This window comes from Dendrobates tinctorius, unplaced genomic scaffold, assembly GCF_039654945.1.
Source record: "Dendrobates tinctorius isolate UK_male_01 unplaced genomic scaffold, ASM3965494v1 ptg000140l, whole genome shotgun sequence".
Classification (NCBI taxonomy): domain Eukaryota; kingdom Metazoa; phylum Chordata; class Amphibia; order Anura; family Dendrobatidae; genus Dendrobates; species Dendrobates tinctorius.
Genome location: NW_027361808.1, coordinates 6612492 through 6629855, shown reverse-complemented (window position 1 = coordinate 6629855; position 17364 = coordinate 6612492). Strand labels below are relative to the sequence as shown.

The 17364-nt window shown below is 42.8% G+C and overlaps 1 protein-coding gene across 4 annotated transcripts in view; it reads right to left on the bottom strand.

Moving 5' to 3' along the window:
* The window catches only part of FAM120B (family with sequence similarity 120 member B), a 240479-nt gene that overhangs the window by 80546 nt on the left and 142569 nt on the right, over positions 1–17364 (bottom strand). For all 4 annotated transcript variants that reach the window (XM_073545102.1, XM_073545101.1, XM_073545103.1 and 1 more), the window contains one exon: positions 3280–3486. In XM_073545102.1, the coding sequence (XP_073401203.1) occupies positions 3280–3486 (207 nt within the window). The remainder of the gene's footprint in view (positions 1–3279; positions 3487–17364) is intronic.

The window sequence follows — 17364 nt, the reverse complement described above, 5'->3', positions numbered from 1 at the left end:
TTTTATGTCTCGGGGTAAGAAGTGGGGTCTTCCTGGGTCTCCTACCATACAGTCCCTTTTCATTCAGATGCCGACGGATAGTACGTGTTGACACGGTTGTACCCTCGGACTGCAGGGCAGCATGAACTTGTTTGGATTTAGTCGAGGTTCTTTATCCAACATCCGCACAATCTTGCGATGAAATCTCTTGTCAATTTTTCTTTTCCATCCACATCTAGGGAGCTTAGCCACAGTGCCATGGGCTTTAAACTTCTTGTTGACACTGCGCACGGTAGACAAAGGAACATTCAGGTCTTTGGAGATGGACTTGTAGCCTTGAGATTGCTCATGCTTCCTCACAATTTGGTTTCTCAAGTCCTCAGACAGTTCTTTGGTCTTCTTTCTTTACTCCATGCTCAATGTGCTACACGCAAGGACACAGGACAGAGGTTGAGTCAACTTTAATCCATGTCAACTGGCTGCAAGTGTTATTTAGTTATTGCCAACACCTGTTAGGTACCACAGGTAAGTTACAGGTGCTGTTAATTACACAAATTAGAGAAGCAGCACATGATTTTTCGAACAGTGCCAATACTTTTGTCCCCCCTCTTTTTTTATGTTTGGTGTGGAATTATATCCAATTTGGCTTTAGGACCATTCTTTTTGTTTTATTTCATTTAAGACAAATTAAATGAAGATAATAATACCAAAGAATTTGTGTTGGCTATCATTTTCAGGAAGAAACTGAGTATTATCTGACAGAATTGCAGGGATGTCAATACTTTTGGCCACAAGTGTGTATGTAAGTATATATATATATATATATATATATATATATATATATATATATATATATACATATATACACACATATACACATACATACTGACAATTTTGCAAGTTTTCCCATCTACAAAGAATGGAAAGGTCTGTAATTGTTATCGTAGGTATACTTCTAATGTGAAACAGAATCTAAAAATAAAAACCATAAAATCATATTGTATGACTGTTAAATAATTAAACTGCATTTTATTGCAATGGTCTCACAGACCTGTTAGTTTCCTACTCTGCACTCATTACATGTATTAATAGTACCTGTTTGAACTCGTTACCTGTATAAAAGACACTTGCCAACACATTCAACCAATCCCACTCCAACCTCTCCACCAAGAGCTATCTATGGACACCAGTGACAACATTGTAGACCTGCACAAGGCTGGGATGGGTTACAAGACAACAAACAAGCAGTTTGGTAATAAGGCAACAACTGATAGCGCAATGATTAGAAAATGAAAGAAACACAAGATGAATATCAATCTTCCTCGGTCTGGGGCTCCATGCAAGATCTCGCCTTGTGGGGTAAGGATGATTCTGAGAGAGGTCAGGAAGGGAGCTGACCTGAAGAGAGCTGGGACCACAGTCTCAAACATTACCATTAGTAACAGACTACGCAGTCACAGATTAAAATCCTGCAGGGCAGGCAAGGTCCCTCTGCTCATGCCAGAACATGTCCAGGCCCATTTGAAGTTCACCAATGCTCATATGGGTGATCCAGAGGAGGCATGGGAGAAGGTCATGTGGTCATATGAGCCTAAAATAGAACTTTTTGGCATCAACTCCACTCGCCATGTTTGGAGGAAGTAGTAGTACAACTCCAAGAACACCGTCCCAACCAGGAAACATCACACTTTGGGGGTGATTTTCTGCAAAGGGGACAGGACGACTGCATCATATTAAAGGGAGGATGGATGGGGTCATGCATTGTGAGATTTTGGACAACCTCCTTCCTTTAGTAACAATCATTGAAGACGGGTCATGACTGAGTCTTCCAGCATGACAATGGCCCGAAACACACAGCCAGAGCAAGAAAGCAGTGGCTCTGTAAGAAGAATTTCACGGTCCTGGAGTGGCCTAACCAGTCTCCAAACCTCAACCCAAGAGGTTGCAGGGAGCTGAAACTCAATATTGCCCCTGGCCAGCCCCAAAACCTGAAGGATCTGGAGAAGATCTGTATGGAGGAGTGGGCCAAAATCCCGGCTACAGTGTGTGCAAACTTGGTCAAGAACTACAGGAAACGTCTGACCTCTGTAATTGCAAACAAAGGTTTCTGTGCTAAATATTAAAGTGAACCTGTCAGCAGGATTGTGCTCAGTAAGCTATAGACAGGGTCAGTTTGGTGCCGTTATACTGATTAAAATTATGCTTTGGCTGATGAAATCCGTCTTGTGGTTGTTGTTTGATCTGCATTTGTAGTTTTCAGTTAATGAGATTCTAGTGCTTCATGGCGGCCTGTGGGGGGGGGGGGGGGGGGGTTCTCTTTATGTAATGCTCTGTTCTCATATTCATCCTTATGGGCTAATGACAGGTGACCTGCCTCCTATTTTTACATAATACATATAAGTTGTTGGCTTAGAAAAAAAAAATTACATCCAGCAAAATAACTATCTTACCGATAGATGCTACTGTGCAAGTGCTGCCGCCGTTTTGCTGCAGACAAATGTTTTTTTCCTCCAGCAAAATGATGCTGGCAGCAGCGCATGCACACTTGTATCTATCGGTAAGATAGCTATTTTGCTGGATGTTAATTTTTTTTCTAAGCCAGCAAATTTTATGCACCATGTAAAATCGGAGGTAGGTCATTAAAGAATCATGTTAAAAGCCATCAGTATGAATTCCTAAGCAAAGCACCGCATGAAGACCCCCCCCCCCCCCACAGGCCGGGCATATCATTAACTCAAAACTGAAAATAAAGATTAAACAACAACCACAAGACTGATTTCATCATCCCAGGTATCAATGTAATCAGTATAACGACACCAACCTGTAGGCTACTGAGCAAAATCCTGATGACAAGTTCACTTTAAGTTCTGTTTTTATTTTTGTGTCAAATACTTCATGCAAAAAATTATGTAAAAATCATACTGTGATTTTCTGGCTTCCATTTTTAAATTCTGGCTCGCACAGATGAAGTGTACCTATGATAAAAATCACAGACCTCTCCATTTTTTGTAGGTGGGAAAACTTGAAAAATTGGCAGTGTATCAAATACTTATTTTCCCCACTGTATAGATAAAATTTTATCAGGATGAGGAGACCCCAGTCCAAATGTTGTATCATTGCCCTACAGAAACTAGTTGCGCCACTGCCCAGCTCGTAAATATGTGCCAATAAGGTAAACTTAGCTAATAGCTGGTGAATCAGAGATTGCTTCTTTGTAACCATCACAGCGCTAACATATACACTAATACCCAAGGAATTTCCTTGCGTTGTAATGCCACAATAAATCAAGCATCTACTTACGTTTTTCTCAAAGATCACATCCACAGGTCTGTGGTCATGACACAACAGGTATTTCTGATGAAACAGCTTTCCATCAAATGTTTTCCAAGGCATCAAATCCAACATGTTAAAGGGGTAGCCACAGGCACTGTTACATGCCATCAATGTAATCAGTCCACGGAGAAAAAGAAAAGCCAGGTGGACAGCTCTGGAGTCCACATAAGGAAGCTATAAATGGGGAAATAAAGAGATAAGAAAAGTGTCGGTTTTATTTATCAAGGGTTCAAAATGTGCATCTATATATATATATAATTGCCTTCAATTGTCTGTCATCCACTTCCGTCTAGATGTCCCCGAATCCCACAATCCACTGCGCTGCACTAGAAGTACGCCGACCGCCATTTTGGAACACCCAAATGATGCAGTTCTGATCCAGGACATAGCTGCGATCCCGACCGCCGCTCGGATCCAGGCCACCGCTGCGACCCCGACCGCCGCTGGGATCCCAGCTGCCGTTCGGATCCAGGCCACCGCTGCGATCCCAGCCGCCGCTGGAATCCCAGCTGCCGCTCGGATCCAGGCTGCCACTGCGATCCCGAACGCAGCTGCGATCCCGGCCACTGCTTGGATCCCAGCCGCCGCTCAGATCCCAGCTGCTGCTCGGATCCAGGCCGCCACTGCGATCACGAGGCTGTGAAAGGGGTGTAATGAGGGGATATATAACGAGAGGGGAGTAATGAAGGGGGTATAATGAGTGGGTGTAAAGAGGGGGGAGTAATGAGAGGGAAGCCGCCGGACCCCGCCAAGACCCACCGCCTGACTACATGCGCCGGATCCCGTCGCTGCCTGCCCACCCACCTCCGTGCAGTCACAGTCGGCAGGAAAGACCGCGGCTTGAGGCCTGTGCTGGAGACTAGGTGCGGCCACCCTTTGGTGGCGCTGCAAACCATCTCCAGCACAGGCCGCAAAACACCGTCTTTCCTGCCGGTTATGACTGCACGGAAGTTGGTGGGCCGCCACCCCCAGCGCCACAAAGCTGCCCCATCATGATGTTACTGCCCTCCCTCCCGATGCGATAGCATCGGGCACACATCTAGTTTATTATAAATGGCTTCCCTTGTAGAAGTCAAGATTTCGGTCTTTAAAAAAGGAGAAACTGTGGACTCTGCATATAAAAGCTAAATTCATGTATGTTTAGAGATAAACTCGGGAATCAGACTGCACTTCTTTCATCCATTTCCTTTGCACATCTTACACACTTTACAGAAAAGCAGGTGTTTTCCTTCAAAGTCATTGCACACAAACCACACAAGGGCCACCATTCTTTCCTCGCCACACCTTGCAGGTATGAGTCTCTGGAATCTTATCCATTGTTTGCTCCAGCCTTGTGCAATATGCTTATGTCTCCTGTGTACTGGTCTGTCAGAGCTTGTCTGGGCTGTGGCGTCCGCTCCTTCATAATTAGTAATACCAAATTTACTGTAGTAACAATGTAGCACAAGGCATCAGTACAACACCCTGGATAGCATTTTTTAATCAATAGGTGCCAAAGATAAAAAGAACATAAAATACTGTACATTTCAAATATTAACATTTCTAAATTATTCAAAATTACTTTGAAAGTTAATAAACTAATTATACAATATTAGTATCAGATAATATTATTTTAGAAGCTGGAGAAGGTACATTGCTTCCACGCCACCCGTCTGACTCCACAGACCTGATGATTGAATGGAAGAGGCCAAGGTCTACTCTGATCTTGGCCTACTTGGAATAGGTATTTTGTATACTGAGCCATCGAGTAATCCCACACGTGTTAGAGAAATGTTGTTTGATACTGCTGAATTTTTGGCGGACACATTCGCCATCTGATGTTTATTGGGGTCTCTCAGTAAGTTGAATTTCAACAGCAGAGATAGCTATGAAGCAAAACAGAATCCGGATGACAGCACACAATTCTGTTACAATTGGGCTGATGCCACAGACAGAAATGTTGGTGGATCCAACCCAAATTACAAGATTCACTGGCCAACATCTCAAGTTGCCATCTAACTTAGTCTAGCATATCAGATCAGGAACTCATTATTAGTCAGGACATTTCTAACCATATTACTTTCCACACATATAGTGAAACCTCTTTGAGATCCAGTCTTTTAAACATCGGCATTCCAACACTGTTTTTGAAGCAGAAGACATTTTAGGGAAATGCAAGAGGTGTTTTCACCAAAGCCTCTTTTCTGACATCTCTTTGGACATCTTTTGAGGCGGCTTTGCCACTGGTGTTTTTTTTTATAAAACCTATATAATATAATGGCGAGTTCCAAGCAGAAGAATGGACTGGTCAGTTCATTTAGCCACGTCACATCACTCAAAGCCTGAAGAACTTAGAAGAAGTTACAGAAGATGGAACATGTGCACAGTAGGTCGTTTATACATTTCTGTGCATACGTTCATTCTTTATGGCATTTTTTTCAGGCTGGTTCCCAGTGGTATTGTTATGAAAAACACGCCATGTAATCATACTTTGTGAGTTATAACCCATTGCTTTATGAAAGACCCAAACCTCGACGTCTATCAGCCATAATTGCAGAGTATGGATATAAGGTATGTGGTTGTAAAAGACATACCGGAATCAAACCTGTCTGCAGACTTTTTTTTCCCATTTTTTTCATGATTTTCCAACCTTTCTACCAGCCTCCTTGAGTTATGTTGTTACAGTAATCTAATTAAATTTTAATATTGTTTTACATAATAGCTACAGTTTGTATCAACACAATGGTCTATAATTTACGAATCATGATCGGCTGATTTTTTTTTTTTTATAGAACTGTTTCTCTAATCCATCCATTATATAGGAATGTAGCCCTACCTCATCTCCTTCTCATGAGGTCTGCTGGGAGATGTAGCTTTAGCTGCTAGTTCCCCACACTGATGTCTGGGCAAAATGTACACTACCGTTCAAAAGTTTGGGGTCACCCAGACAATTTTGTGTTTTCCATGAAAACTCATACTTTTAGTAATCAAATGAGTTGCCAAGTCTAGTCCAGACATTGACAAGGTTCGAAAAAAAATTTTTTATTTGCAATAATAATTTTCTCTTTCAAACTTTGCTTTCGTCAAAGAATGCTCCCTTTGCAGCAATTACAGCATTGCAGACCTTTGGCATTCTAGCAGTTAATTTGCTGAGGTAATCTGGAGAAATGTCACCCCATGCTCCCAGAAGCCCCTCCCACAAGTTGGTTTGGCTTGATGGGCAATTTTTGCGTACCATACGGTCAAGCTGCTCCCACAACAGCTCAATGGGGTTGAGATCTGGTGACTGCACTGGCCACTCCATTACAGATAGAATACCAGCTGCCTGCTTCTTCCCCAAATAGTTCTTGCATAATTTGGAGGTGTGCTTTGGGTCATTGTCCTGTTGTAGGTTGAAATTGGCTCCAATCAAGCGCTGTCCACAGGGTATGGCATGGCGTTGCAAAATGGAGTGATAGCCTTCCTTATTCAAAATCCCTTTTACCTTGTACAAATCTCCCACTTTACCAGCACCAAAGCAACCCCAGACCATCACATTACCTCCACCATGCTTGACAGACGGAGTCAGGGACTCTTCCAGCATCTTTTCAGTTGTTCTGCATCTCACAAATGTTCTTCTGTGTGATCCAAACGCCTCAAACTTGGATTTGTCTGTCCATAACACTTTTTTTTTTCAATCTTCCTCGGTCCAATGTCTGTGTTCTTTAGCCCATATTAATCTTTTCCTTTTATTAGCCAGTCTCAGCTATGGCTTTTTCTTTGCCACTCTGCCCTGAAGGCCAGCATCCCGGAGTCACCTCTTCACTGTAGATGTTGACAATGGCGTTTTGCATGTACTATTTAATGAAGACCTGTGAGGCGTCGATTTCTCAAACTACAGAATCTAATGTACTTGTCTTGTTTCTCAGTTGTGCAGCGGGGCCTCCCACTTCTATTTCTACTCTGCTTAGAGAATGTTTGTGCTCTCCTCTGAAAGGAGTAGTACATACCGTTGTAGGAAATCTTCAGTTTCTTGGCAATTTCTCGCATGGAATAGCCTTCATTTCCAAGAACAAGAATAGATTGTCGAGTTTCACATAAAAGTTCTTTTTTTCTGGCCATTTTGAGAGTTTAATGGAACCAACAAATGTAATGCTCCAGATTCTCAACTAGCTCAAATGAAGGTCAAGTTTATAGCTTCTCTAAACAGCCAAACTGTTTTCAGCTGTGCTAACATTCTTACACAAGGGTTTTCAAGGGTATTCTAACCATCCATTAGCCTTCTTACACAGTTGGCAAACACAAAGTACCAGCAGAACACTGGAGTGATGGTTGTTGGAAATAGGCCCCTATACAGCTATGAACATATTTCATTATAAACCAGACGTTTGCAGCTAGAATAGTCATTTACCACATTAACAATGTATAGAGTGTATTTTTGAATCATTTAATGATAGCTTCATTGGAAAAAAAAAACTGTGATTTTCTTTCAAAAATAAGGAAATTTCTAAGTGACCCTAAACTTTTGAACAGCAGTGTAAATCTACAAATGTCAGATAGGACTCATGTGACTTCTTTGGAAACAAGTAACAACATGGAAAAAAAGCTACAAGTGGTCCAGCTCAGTTCAACTGTTGAAAAACAGTTTTATTTCAAATACATAAAAAGAGATTACAGTGCGGTATAGTCTTCCCCAGCATGTTTCCAACATGGTGCATTCCTAATCCCAGTATATACACCCTAAAAATCAAAATGCTTTTTTCTGGAAATGTGAAGCCCACACCTCTTAGGTACCCCTGTGGATTAATGACATCAGCCGCTTTCCATTATTACATAGGAATTTAAACACAATGTTTCCTTGCTATTTACACTGCAGACATCTAACATATTTTACCCAGATAACCAAAATCAGCAGGACAATAAGTGTTGATTGCACTATATCGCAGTAAATATCACACTGCTCCTTTAAACACATTACACTGCAATGATTAGAGGAAACGGCGAACAGTGGAAAACATTTCCTGGACCCTGTTTATATTTCAGTTGTGTGAATAAGTAGTTAAAAGGAACCCGTCAGTCGATTCATACTGCATAAACCACAGAAAACAGAAATTAGAGCCTGGCTAACCAATTGCAGCAAGGTAGATTTTTGTCTGAAACACACCACTCTGATTGAGAGCAGGAGCGGACGCAGACAGAAGACAGCCCTTGTGCAGGCATCATAAAATGGGGTTTAGCAGCCCAATAGTTTCTTGTAATACACCAGTTTATGTCTCTGTGATACAAGAAACTATTGGGCTGCTAAGGGCCATATATGATGCCTGCACTCATAGATTTGACTAGTCAGGCGCTGCCTCCAGTTGGCTTATCCCCATGTGTGTACTTAGTGACAGATCGATCAGAGGTGGACCATTGTTGCAACCTGTGCAGGCGCACAGCTGCCCACATGGTAAGGGGCCTTCTACCCACAAAATTGCAAGCAGCATCTAATACACCAGCTTATATCTCGGTGATAGGTGCTGCTTGCAGCTTTTTGGGTAGAAGGCCCCTTACCATGTGGGCAGCTGTGCGCCTGCACAGGTTGCAACAATGGTCCACCTCTGATCGATCTGTCACTAAGTACACACATGGGGAGAAGCGCCTGACTAGTCAAGTCTATGACTATTGTCCTGGCTCATCAAACTATACCTTCTCTGAAATGCAGAAGTGTTTCAGGGAAAAAATACCTGGGTGCAATGGTGCTACCAAGCTGCGTGTCATGTTGCTTGTGGTATGGGAAGGATCGAGTGACAGGTTCCCTTTAATAGGTCTAATGTGTACATAAGGAGAGGCCTGTCAGTCACCGCTATCGGTGCTGGGAAGAGCCAACCAGATGTGCTGCCAGACTCGTGTAGTCACTGGCCATGGATCTGGGCTGTATGTTCAAAGGCTATTTTCTCTGAAAATGGGCGCCATAAATCAGATTAAACTTTAACTCTTAATCTAGACTATCAAGGTTTCGTTATTATCCAATTTGCTTTCATTGTAGAAGTGTGTGTCCATTTCATTCTCGGCTTCCTACAGCAGGTGAAGACTTTGTCCTCACTCAGCATCGCCCTCAGCACGATGAGCGATATGCATTTTCCTAATGGTGCGTCTGGGTCTGTGCCAGTCAGTATTTCCAAAACATACTTTAGAAACATTTGGGATGGTGGATCGCTCTCCTGCCTTGGTGCGGCTGTGAAGCCTCCTCATGGTCTCAAAAAGCACAGAAAACCAGTAGGACATGTTTTACCTCCTTTTTATCTTGGCTACTCCTGCAGCACAGTAAATATTTAGCGGTAAACAGGCGGCCTGTTTTTGTTTATACCCAGCCCTGTAGAGTTTTATAGGCTCTTGTGTGTAAAGTGATCTCTTTCAACAAAAAAAACAGTTTAAGTGAACTTTGTGCAATTGCTGACAGATATTGCTGCCTTTTGCTTCATTGCTCTATTTGGAGTGTTATGAAAATAAACAGCAATTGGGCCCAGGAATAACCCACCACAAGCAGGCAGCGAGTGCTGACGGCAGCGTGTCCCATCTAGAGGTGCAAGCGGTGACCTTACTTGTGGAAACACAGAGGAACCAATTTTAATGCAAACATCAATACTTTAGATTTCGGTCCATATAGTCTGTGTCATGGCTTTCATCATTATCTATGACGCTTTACTTAACAAAGCCCACCATGCTCTCCCAGGACCCCAATACACGCAGTCTTTCCCCAGTGCAGCTTACAGGGTTCCCTATGGCCTACACAAATGATGAAAGAAGAGGTATACAATCCTCATTTACGCCTCCTCTCTGTAGGCGCCGACCTTGTTTTATTGAATACACTTGTATTAAAAGCATAGGCAATTGCAATTCTTACATGAAGTTTTTTATTTATTTTACTTGCTTATTTAAAGCCATTAATCCCACAACATTTACAGATGTCATGTGGTTAGTCTGTAGGTAAATGGCGCTAATATGCTGCCAGGCCGCCTCACCGAACACACAGCTACTGGGAGGAAATGGACTTCTATTCTCCCTGGAGCCGCTCGCTTTCTGTCATAGGGCCGGAGCAGGGAGCGGTTTCTGTTATCATGGAGGAGGAAAAGCGAACACCCAGAAAGGCCTCGGCTGCAGCTTGAGTCAGCATGTTCTTCTGAGGCGACATTTACCTCAAGTCAAATCCTGAGACATTCAGTTGTCGCATGCCTTATGTGTGCGCCACAATTGTTGTTGATAACACCTAGAAAGGTTACAGATATTTTTGTGCAACTTGAAGTTAACCCTTCGGCCCTCAACGGGAGACTAAAAGAATTGTGCCCTTTGTGTGAAAGGACAGGTATGTTTTGGGAACATTTTTTGCTCTGTTTATAACCTGTTCCCCTGAGAATTTCTAGTCTGTTGCGGCCACTAGTAAACATACGAAACTGTACTTCATGTGCACTTGAGACGGTGGTTCCTGAGGTCTCCATTTTGTTAGATGTATTCAGTGAAGCAGTTTTGCTAGGGGGAAACTAGAACAAAACTATGGAGAGCAGCGGCCTCAGAAACTGCGTGTTCATTTCTAGAGAGGTAATAACATAGAAGATGAAAGGGCCGTAAGCCAACAAGCTTGTGCACAGCTGCCATGACTGGTTTTACTGGCACTGTAGTGTCGGACACGTTACTCTCGGTATGCGGAAGGTTAGTGAAAGTGAATGACTACATGTTTTTAAGCCCAGAGTGATATCTTTCAGCATAGAAAAGCTTGTGCGTTTATTTTGGCGGTAAAAATAGTAAATGCTTCAAATCCCGCCTTTATGTAGAGCGGGTAATATTGTGCTCCATAGAATGACTGGAATGAGAGAACCGACAACTTCTCTGACTATGAACCATGTGGCGTTTTCCTGACAATGGCCTCCAGTACGGAATATTTATCATTTGTGTCACGAAATAGCTGACTAGGTTTCACTGGGTTAAAAGCAATGTTACACAACACGTCATGGCATTATTTGTGTTCCAAGATTTAGAGCAGATACTAAGAGCTCAGCTCAACTCCGCTGATTGCAAAAGCAACATTTTCTATGTGCTCCATGGACGGTGCATCTTATGAGATGTTCGCATGCCTTGAACAGCCATTACAGGGCCATTATGTCCAGATCTCAGAGGGTTATATGTGTTGAAGCTTCGGCTCTAAATGTGCAGCTTATAGCACTAACGAGAATTGCCAACCTGGAGGAGTTTAGCGCTCACTGAGCAGCTCTGGCTGAGGCCAGTATATGGAGGAGGGTGGAGGTGGGGAAGATCAGGAAACAGAGGCAATAGATGGGTAACAGCTGGAAGAAGCGGTAGGGGAAAAGTGCCAGGGTGCCCAGTCCTGATCTGGCACAACCTAGTACAGACGCCTGTTTGGCTGATATTAGGAATACAGGCCCAGGTCTGGGAACACTGCCCAGGACGTTGCTCCTAGCAACCAGGAAAATGACTGCTGTAGGAAGGAGAGACATAGGAGAGCAGCAAAAGGCCAGACAGGTGTTGGTGGTAGAGGACTCTATAATTAGGCGGACAGACAAGGTAATCTGCCGCCAAGACGGTTAATACGGAACAGTGTGTTGTCTGCCGGATGCTCGTTTCGACATATTGCAGACTGGATAGACCAGTGTCACTTTATGTGGTTATAACTCTGGAAGACTTAAATTGATCCTACTGATTCTGAGAAAGTTTTTTTGCAACACATTGTACAAAAAAATTGCAAATTTCAACCTTTTAATTCTTATGCCCTTAACCCCTGTGAGGAAGCGCTGTCCTTCAAGGTTGGGGAACACTCGCTTGGCAGCCACACAATCAGATCCAGCTCGGGTTTTCATATACCATCACAGTCCATGAGGTTTATTTGTCATCACAAACCACAGCAATATAAACAGCATTACAGGATAGCGTCCATTCTACAGGCTATTCAGCCTCATCCTTATCTCACCCACGTCATGGTTCCCACATGGCTGTTTCTCCAGGCTGCAGAAATCCACTCACTCCTCAGGGACTCTCAGACACTGGCCGCCATTACACACACAGCCGCTCCACAGGCTGGACCAATCAGGTCCCAGCATTCACTCCATGTGACCTACCCTGGCCACCATATATGGTCCATAGCCACGCCCACCGGGTCACATGGCTATGACCTCATCACAGGTCCTTCACATACTCACATAGCCTTATACTATAGGTGTTATCAGACACACCCCTGGGTGGATTTGTAGGCAGCTAGAACCCGCCCATCTCTCCAGCTGCCAGAAGGCTTCTCCCTAACACATAGGCACGAAAGATCAGCACATAACCAAGCCTTCATCTCAAAGCCACCCACTTTGAGATACACAACGGCCACTCAGTATTCTGCCACTCATCCTCTCTCTTGGGACATCCACACAGCGCCCCCTAGTGGACACAGTGGTCATTACACCACACCCCTTAACAACCGCTGACATAGTATTGCCTCAGCTGTCAGTATCCCCCCGCCTTGAGGTGGGTTCCGGCGGTGAGCCCACCTCAAAGCCGCGACATGTGCCCGCAATAGGCGCAAGCGGAATCACGATCTGCACGCACCTGTTAACTAGTTAATTCCTGTTGTCAAATGCTGACAGTGGGCTTTAACTAGAGCTTTCAGCCGCACGGCCGGAAATGAGCGCATCGGGGGTCGGCGATGTGTTGCCATAACAACCTGAGGTCTCATACAGACCTCTATGGTTGTTGATGAGGCATTGCTATGAGCGCCACCCGGTGGTCATCGCTCATAGCAATGCTGTAATTCTGCTCATCACCTATATATAGCAGAGCCGATCAAGTTGTGGCAGCTTCTAGCCTCCCATGGAAACTACTGAAGCATGCCAAAATTTAAAAAAAAAAAGGTTTTAAAAAAAATATGAAAAAAATAAAAAAATATAAAAGTTTAAACCACCCCCTTCACCCCATTCAAAATAAAACAATAAAAGAAAAAAATCACACATACACATATTTGGTATCGTCACGTTCAGAATCGCCCGTTCTATCAATAAAAAAAGGATTAACCCGATTGCTAAACGGCGTAGCGGGAAAAAAAATCGAAATGCCAGAATTACTTTTTTTGGTCGTCGCGACATTGCATTAAAATGCAATAACGGGCGAACAAAAGATCGTATCTGCACATAAATGGTATCCTTAAAAACGTCAGCTCGGCACACAAAAAATAAGCCTACAGCCAATTCCAGATCACGGAAAATGCATATGCTACGGGTATCGGAAAATGGTGCAATTTTTTTTTAGCTAAGTTTGGAATTTTTTTTTTCACCAATTAGATAAAAAAGAACCTACACATGTTTGGTGTTTATGAACTCGTAATGACCTGGAGAATCATAATGGCAGGTCAGTTTTAGTATTTAGTGAACCTAGCAAAAAAGCCAAACAAAAAACTATTGTGGGATTGCACTTTTTTTGCAATTTCACCACACTTGGAATTTTTTTCCCGTTTTCGAGTACAAGACATGGTAAAAACCAATGGTGTCGTTCAAAAGTACAACTCGTCTTGCAAAAAGTAATCCCTCACATGGCCATACTGATGGAAAAATAGTTATGAATCTGAGAAGGGGAGCGAAAACCGAAAAAAGCAAAACCGAAAAAAGCTCCGGGGGTTAAGGGGTTAAATCAGAAAGTTATGTTACACAAAATAGTTAATAAATAACATTTCCCACATGTCTACTTTACACATGCATCACTTCTGAAACATAATTTTTTTTTTAGTTAGGAAATTAGAAGGGTTAAAAGTTGACCAGCAATTTCTAATTTTTCCAACAAAATTTACAAAACCATTTTTGTTTAGAGACCACATCACATTTGAAGTGACCTTGAGGGGCCTATATGTCAGAAAATACCCAAAAGTGACACCATTCTAAAAACTGCACCCCTCAAGGTGCTAAAAACCACATTCAACAAGTTTATTAACCCTTCTGGTGATTCACAGGAACTAAAGCAATTTGGAAGTTAAAAATGAACATTTAACATTTTTGTTTCAGAAAAATTTCAATTTAGCTCCAAATTTTTTTATTTTCACAAATGTAACAGGAGAAAATGGATTCCAAAATGTGTTGTGCAATTTCTCCTGAGTAGAACGATACCCCACATGTGGGAGAATACTACTATTTGGGCGCACGGCAATGCTCAGAATGGAAGGAGCACCGTTTGACTTTTTGAATGCAAAAACGGCTGGAATCGAGAGCGGACCCCATATTATGTTTGGAGAGCCCCTGATGTGTCTAAACAGTGGAAACCTCCACAAGTGACCCCGACCACTCAAGGAACTTATTTAGATGTGTCATGAGCACCTTGAACCCCCAGGTGCTTCAAAGACTTTTATAATGTAGAACTGTGAAAATACAAAATCACATTTTACCCACAAAAATGTACTTTCAGTCCCAAACTTCTTATTGTGCAATTTCTCCTGAGTACGCCAATACCCCATATGTGGAGGAAAACCACTGTTTCAGCGCACGGCAATGCTAGGAAAGGAAGGAGTGACATTTTGGAACGCAGACTTTGAAGGAATGGTCTGCTGGAGTCATGTAGCGCTTGGAGAGACCCTGATGTGCCTACATAGTAAAAAAAAAAAAACTCCACAAGTGACCCCATTTTGGAAACTACACCCCTCAAGGATTTTATTCAGGTGTGTAGTGAGCATTTTTAACCCACAGGTACCACACAGAATTTGACAGCATTAAAGGGAATCTGACACGACTTTTTTCGAATATCAACTGCCGGCACCGCCATCAGGGGCTTATCTACAGCATTCTGTAATGCTGTAGATAAGCCCCCGATGTAACCTGAAAGAGAAGAAAAAGGAGTTAGATTATACTCATCGGGGGGCAGTCCGTTTTTTTTTTCCGACAGGTGTTGCGGTCCAGCGCCTCCCATCTTCATACGATGCCGTCATCTTCTTTCCTTCCTGTCGTGGCGCAGGCGCACTGCTCTGCCCTGTTGAGGGCAGAGCAGAATACTGCAGTGCACGGGCGCGGGCCTCTCCTGGTGCCTACGCACTGCAGGACTCTGCTCTGCAGTGCGCCGGAGCCACAACAGGAAGGAAAGATGGCATTGTATGAAGATGGGATGCGCCGTACCGGACCGCAACACCCATCGGACCGAAACGGACGCCGGGGTGAGTATAATCTAACTCTTTTTTCTTCTCTTTCAGGTTACATCAGGGGCTTATCTACAGCATTCTGATGTCGGTGCCGGCAGCTCATATTCGAACTAAGGGGTGACAGATTCCCTTTAAGTCGATATATTGAATTTTTTTTCCCCCACAAAAAAAGTGTTGTTTTAGCTCCAAATTTGTAATTTTCACAAAAAAATAGGAGAAAACAGATCCCATAATTTGTTGAGCAATTTGTCCAGAAAGCGAATATACATATGTGGTCAAAAACTTCTGCTCGGACGCATGGCAGGGCTGGGAAAGTAAAGAGCACTATTTGCCTGGAATAAATTGTGAATGCCATGTCGCATTTGAAGGGCCCCTAAGATGTGAAAACAGCAGTACCCCCCATAAGTGACCCCATTCTGGGATCCTTCAAGGAACTCATCTAGGGGGTGTAGTGAGTATTTTGAACCATAGGTGCCTCCCAGAATTTTAGAAACATTGAGACGTGGTTTGTGGTAAAAATGTAATTTTTTGATTTGCTGCAAATTTGTCAGGGACACAAGGGTTAATAGGAGAAACTAGACCCCACAATTTCTCCCGAACGTGGTGCTACCCCATGCTGTCAGACATTACTGTTTGGCCACACGTTAGGGCTGAGAAGGAAGGAGTGCTATTTTGCTTTTGTAACACAGATTTTGCTAGAATAGTTTATGGGTGACATTTGTGAACATCAGAAAAAAAACAAAAGTGACCCCATTGTAGAAACTGCACCTCTCAATGAACCCATCTACGGCTGTAGTGACCATTTTGTAACATCCATGCTAGGCGTTTTTTGGGGAGAATTGCAAATCTGCCAGTCTAGTATCCATACATTGTGTCCCCATACAGTGTAGAGACCAATGTATCCCCATACAGTGTAGAGACTGCATATACTATAGTACCCTCATACATTCTGCCCAACTTTTGCTTCTGGCGATATGCACCCCATAAATTAAGTGCCTTCTCTCCATTACAATGATGACAAACATGTGGCAGCTTACTGTGGTTTAGGCACAGAGGGGATCAGAAGGAGGGGGGCATTTGGATTTGGGCCATGTCGCTTTTCCAGAGTCTTTTTTCTAGCAGTAAAGTGGTAACCCCCTATAGTTCCAGTGTCAGATGACGGACATGAGTGGGGGCTGGTTTTGTGCAGGATACAGTGGGTACGGAAGTATTCAGACCCCTTTAAATTTTTCACTCTGTTATTGCAGCCATTTGGTAAATTCAAAAAAGTTCATTTTTTCTCATTAATGTACACATCGTACTCCTTTTAGCGTTTGTTGCAGTGATATCCATTGTTTTAGGCGTGAACAGATCTGTACATGTCCACACTTGTGCACTAAAAAGATGTCTAAATGATGGGACACTGCTGGAACACAGACCGGTCCAAAGTGACTCCATCTGCCTTGTCTGAATCGCGGTTTTGGAGAATTTACACAGAAACCCTAACCATAAATGTGAGCCAATCCTTATTCAGATTTTTGGGAGGTAGAATGAACAAATAGCAGTTCAAGAATAGTTCTTCTTTTTATTTTTGCACGGGTCAAGTGATAAGGCGGATTTATTCTTTGGGTGGGTGCGATTATAGTGATACCAGATAGTAAAAATGCTTTTTTTTAAAATAAATAGTAGGGGTTTTTTTTGTCAACATTCTGGAAGCTGTAACTTTATTTTTTTGCAAACAGAACTGTATGGAGGCTTAATTTTTGCGGGACGAGTTGCAGATTTTTTTGCTACCATTCTGGGGTACATAATATTTTTTTATCACTTTTTATTCATATTTTTAGGACACAGAATTAACAAAGCCCAGCAATTCAGTCATTGTTTATTTTATTTATTTTGGGCCATTCAACATGGACTAAAAGAAATAAGACTAATTTGTTTGTTGGGTCGGTATGATTACAGCGATA